The 5,370-nt window shown below is 44.1% G+C and overlaps 1 protein-coding gene across 1 annotated transcript; it reads left to right on the top strand.

Annotated features, from left to right (window-relative positions):
- Window positions 1-482: 482 nt before the first annotated feature.
- Window positions 483-4,343, top strand: cyp2r1 (cytochrome P450, family 2, subfamily R, polypeptide 1). The gene is made up of 5 exons (XM_070965112.1): window positions 483-719; window positions 1,273-1,414; window positions 2,033-2,665; window positions 2,796-3,125; window positions 4,126-4,343. Exons 1-5 carry the CDS (start codon window positions 483-485, stop codon window positions 4,341-4,343), a joined length of 1,560 nt encoding a protein of 519 aa, XP_070821213.1.
- The last annotated feature ends 1,027 nt before the right edge of the window (window positions 4,344-5,370 follow it).

Consider the following 5,370-nt stretch of genomic DNA (forward strand, 5'->3'; position numbering starts at 1 on the left):
AATGGGTGACTGCGTCCAGTCCACCCAGTCTCCTCTCCCGTAGTGACATTTTTTTTTTTTTTTTTTTTTACATGATTCTTCACTCTCTGATACCATTTACCGTCTGTGCAAGTGTCTGCTCGTTTGTTTGAGCCAAACAAAAGTTCAACTTTAATGCCTCAGTATTTTTTTTTTTTTTTTTTTTTTTTTTTTTTAATAACGAGTTTGATGAAGTGTAGTTTTATGGCGCGCTGCCTCGTCTGCGGGCTGATTATAAGCAGCCAAAAACTAAACCGGAAAAAAAAAATCCCCCTAATGATCGGAATTATTGATTAGGAGCAGAACAAAGTTCACCAGCAGTTGACTGACTTTCTGGCCAATCTTAGCCTTAGAGGCGGGGGATAGAAAATGTGCAAGATGATACATGTGTGCTTCAGTTGCTCTGAGAAGAAGGCGAAGTCAGCAGAGGAGGTCTAGCAGGAAAGAGAGACTTTTTGGGGAAGATGGTTTCCATTAAATCGCCGCCTCTGGTGCCGGTGTCGAGCGCACAGGCTCTGCTCGGTGTGGGCTGCTTGGCTGTCGCCTTCCTCGCTTTGCTACTGGTTCGCCAGCTCGTCAAGCAGAGACGACCCCCGGGCTTTCCTCCTGGTCCATCTCCCATCCCTGTGATAGGGAACATCCTGTCTCTGGCCACTGAGCCGCACGTCTTCCTCAAGAAGCAGAGTGAAATTCATGGACAGGTAACGAGTCCGACGACAGCGCCTTTTATGAGTGCAATGCTTTTTAAGGGAGTGCTCTGCAGGCTGCGCGGTGCATGTCCCTGCAGAAGGGGTTTCATACTTTAGTGACACACACACACACACACACACACACACACACACACACACACACACGGAAAAACGAACAAAAGAGACTCGCCCTGACATTTGGCAGTCTGTGCAATAGCGTTTGCTTGGAGGAGATGTCAAATCAGGGGCTCCCAAGAAGTATAGCCTCCTCCCAAGAAGAACATTTAAGGACACAGACTTCCTTTTGGTGACACATGGAACTTTTTAAGCATTAAGTAGGTGCAGACTTGGATATTTCTGTAGAGCTTTAGAGTCAGTTTAATCCACTCACTGTCCTGTTTCATATCAGGGAATTTTTAAACGTTGACACACAAGCGAAATTTTGCAACACGCCTGCTATTGTGGTGTAAATCTCACATTCCTTGACGAAAGCATTCATTTGCATAAAAATGTGTGCAGAGGACAAAAGCAGTGCAGTGCTCATGTTGCAATGTGTGTCTTTCAGATTTTCAGTATTGACCTGGGAGGCATCTTGACCGTGGTGTTAAACGGATATGACTGTGTCAAGGAATGCCTTTATAATCAGAGCGAGGTGTTTGCTGATCGGCCATCCCTGCCTTTATTCAAGAAGATGACCAAAATGGGTGGTAAGATGCTGTGCTAAGCTTGCAGTGCACACTATCTCTCATGCAACATTATCAGAATGGAATTGCTGTAAAGCGGACATGGCCTTGCTTCTGTCGCGCCCTTGTGTTTTCCCGTGTTCCTCATTCCTGTGTTGACTATGTCCTTGTCTGTCTGTGTTTGTGTGTATGTGCTTCATCGTGTGGATCCTGCCCACCTGTACACCTGTCTACAATCAGCTCACAGCATATCAATCCCTCTCACTCATTGCCATCTGCCACCATGGTGGCCACTCTCAGGCTCAGTTGGTTTTTGGAATGATTGTGATAGATTTCCCGTGGCCCTTCCACTTGAATTAATGCTCTTTGTTTCCTGTGCTTCAGGATCCCAGCCTGTCTGCCTGCTATACTAACCCACTCACCTTGGCTTCCTACACCGGCCACTTCTTCATTCCTCCTCGTCCCTGTGCCATCACCAGCCATCTCATCTCATCTGAGAACTTAACGATAAATGTGTTCAACTTCATGTGCCTCTGAGTGTGTGTTCTGCACTTTGGTCCACTTTTGAACCAAACCTGACATGCAGTCGAAATGATAACTGATTAAACTCCTCTGTTTTACTTTTTTCTCCACCACCCAAAGGGCTTCTCAATTGTAAATATGGCAAAGGCTGGATCGAACACCGTAAACTGGCTTGCAACTCTTTCCGTTACTTCGGCAGTGGCCAGCGGCTGTTTGAGAGGAAGATCTCAGAGGAGTGCATGTTCTTTGTTGATGCCATTGATGAGCACAAGGGAAAGCCCTTCAACCCCAAACACCTTGTGACCAACGCTGTGTCCAACATCACCAACCTGATCATTTTTGGACAGCGTTTCACTTACGACGACAGCAACTTCCAGCACATGATTGAAATTTTCAGTGAGAACGTGGAGCTGGCAGTGAGCGGCTGGGCCCTCCTCTACAACGCCTTCCCATGGATTGAGTATGTGCCCTTTGGAAAACACCAGAAGCTGTTCCGCAATGCTGCTGAGGTGTATGACTTCTTACTGCAGGTCATAAAAGGTTTCTCACATGGCAGGGTGCCACATGTACCTCGCCACTATGTTGATGCCTATTTGGATGAGTTGGAGCAGAACACAGGAGACCCCACTTCCTCTTTTTCCTATGAGAACCTCATCTATTCAGTGGGTGAGCTCATTATTGCCGGCACAGAGACCACGACTAACATCCTGCGCTGGGCCATGCTGTACATGGCTCTCTACCCCAACATACAAGGTTAGTTATAGAACATTTTACTTCGTGTGACCACAAGTAGAGCTTCTGTTTGTTGTTGTTTTTCTCTATTTTTAATAGGTATGTAATATCAAATAAATGCCTGATTGTGTGTCTGTTTGTTCCTGCAAAGAGAGGGTACACAGGGAGATTGACAGCGTCCTTCCCAATGGGAGGCCACCCACTTTGGAGGACAAGCAGAAGATGCCCTATGTGGAGGCTGTTCTGCACGAGATCCTTCGCTTCTGCAACATTGTTCCACTTGGCATTTTCCGTGCCACCTCACAGGATGCGAACGTCAATGGCTACATCATTCCCAAAGGCACTACGGTGATCACCAACCTCTACTCGGTGCACTTTGATGAGAAGTACTGGAACGATCCAGGTGTTTTCTCTCCAGAGAGGTTCCTGGACAGCAATGGCAACTTTGTGAGGCGTGAGGCCTTCCTGCCATTTTCCTTGGGTTAGTCTCTTTATGTTTACGTTTCTCTTACAACACTTGCAATCCAAATTATGGGGGCTGTGATAGTCACCAGTCAGTGGGTATTCCATTCTCCTACAAACTGTTTTCATAAATCACATTTAAAAAATCTAGAGCATTTCCTCGAATACTTAAGGCTCTTAGATCAGTGATACTGGCAGGTAATTACAGTATTTCCCTGATGAGCAGTGACCCCAGAGTCAGATGCTGCTGAGCCACTGAAAAAAGATCTTAAACACAGCTGACACACATGAATGTGCATTGATGACAATGAGGTCTTATATCCTGAATTCTGCCTTTACCTTTATTGCTCTGAGTGCCATCTACTTCCCCTTCACATTAAATGGAAAAATAAAACACCCATCACATATACACACAACCCCATACTTTCTTAAACTCTAAACGCACCTTTATTATAAGAGGATAGGATTTTACAACTCTGCCTTCAAAAAATTTGGGACACTGTGTAAAACATAATAAAAAAAGTGCAAAGACAATAATATTTAATGTTTTAGCTCATCAACTTCATTGATTTTGGGACGGGAGCAACTAAAGACTGGGAAATGCTCCTAAAACACCTGTTTGGAACATTCCACAGGTAAACAGGTTCATTGGTAACAGGTGATAGTATCATGATTGGATATGAAAGGGGCATCCTGGAAAGGCTCAGTCATTCACAAGCAAGGATGAAGTGAGGTTCACCACTTTGTGAACACATGACTGTATAAAGGATATTAGTACATGGGCTCAGGAACACTGTTGTTGGTAAACACAGTTTGCTTGCAAATTGTTGCATTCTGGTTCATTTTACACAGATTCTCCAGGGTGCAGCATCCACATTCAAATATATTTTTTCCTCATCTGTAGTTTTAGTGTTCCCCAAAGTCTTAACTTGTATTTCTCAGGACTTCAAAGATCAGCCACATGTTGTGCCTGTGTGTATGACAGAGCGAGTCTAAATAAAAAAAATCTTCTTTTCCAGGGAGGCGTCACTGCCTGGGTGAACAGCTGGCTAGGATGGAGATGTTCCTCTTTTTCACCACACTGTTGCAGAGGTTTCATCTTCAGTTCCCTCTTGGAACCGTTCCCACTCTCACTCCCAAACTGGGCATGACCTTGCAGCCCAAACCTTACTCCATCTGTGCTGTCCGCAGGCAGCAGAGAAGTCCCTGCTCTGGAGCCACACCTTACTACAAGTAGGCAAGCAGGCATTTAATACAGCTTGTTCAGTCGTTCAAGCCAGAATTTTACTATTTTGCACAGCAATGCAACCACATGACACAGGTCTGTAAAACTGTATCTCTCAGGATTGTAATGTCGAGTTCAGGTGCATTGCATTTTTTCCAAAAGACTTTCTGAGCTCTTTGCAGATGGACATGATCCAGTTTAAACAGTTACTATCAAATTCTTTTACTGAGCAAAATGCATATTTGCACAGTCCCTTGAAGTAGCAAGGGAGGTGAAAGACTGAAAGGGGATCCTGGGAACACACGTGTGCTATCGATTTAGTTCTCTGTAGCTCAGAGTTGCTCTGAGCCCAGACAATGTCTATGAACCTTGATGCAGTGGGTTAGGTAGATGTCAATGATTGACAGTAAATACACCCATGATGGTTCATAGCCCTACCTTCTCAGGACAGCTGCGGGTCAGATGAATGACTCCACTGAAATGTACCTGTGGGTCGAAATCGGACTTTCCAAGAAAGTTCTGAACACCGTGTGTTGGAGTTGGACTCGAGCCAAGATTTACGTCATGTGGGCTGACTGTGACCCCCTTCTCCAGGGACAGCGCTCTATGGACATTCTGTCTCATAGGAAGCAAATGCAACTCTGGTGGAATTCTAGAAACTGACTATGCAAGACCAGTTTCTGCTAAATGGTGCTTATCAGTACTAACAAAGTACTACATTTATGTTTGAACCTAATGTTTGTTTTGTCCTTTTTTGCCTTACTTGTATTTTTGTGTATTAATGAAAGTCTTTCTTAAAACTCAAAAATGTAAAATGTACAATCTCGTATTTATTGCTTATGTGTTTTATATTATATTAAGACCTCAAATTATTTAATTCAGTACTTGCAGAATTATTTCAATAGGACTCAACCTACTGATTCTGCATCTCAAATCAGAGGACACCTAACATAATCATTAATTATCATAATCTGTAAACTGTGTGTTCATGAGTGCACATTGTGTGCTGTATTTTGATGATGTGAGTGCACCAAACTGT

This window comes from Chaetodon trifascialis, chromosome 1, assembly GCF_039877785.1.
Source record: "Chaetodon trifascialis isolate fChaTrf1 chromosome 1, fChaTrf1.hap1, whole genome shotgun sequence".
NCBI classification, from domain to species: domain Eukaryota; kingdom Metazoa; phylum Chordata; class Actinopteri; order Chaetodontiformes; family Chaetodontidae; genus Chaetodon; species Chaetodon trifascialis.

Coding starts and splice junctions, on each gene's coding strand:
- cyp2r1 (XM_070965112.1), top strand. CDS start 483: ATGGTTTCCATTAAATCGCCGCCTCTGGTGCCGGTGTCGAGCGCACAG. Junction 720..1,272: donor AGAGTGAAATTCATGGACAG/GTAACGAGTCCG, acceptor TGTGTCTTTCAG/ATTTTCAGTATTGACCTGGG. Junction 3,126..4,125: donor CTTCCTGCCATTTTCCTTGG/GTTAGTCTCTTT, acceptor CTTCTTTTCCAG/GGAGGCGTCACTGCCTGGGT.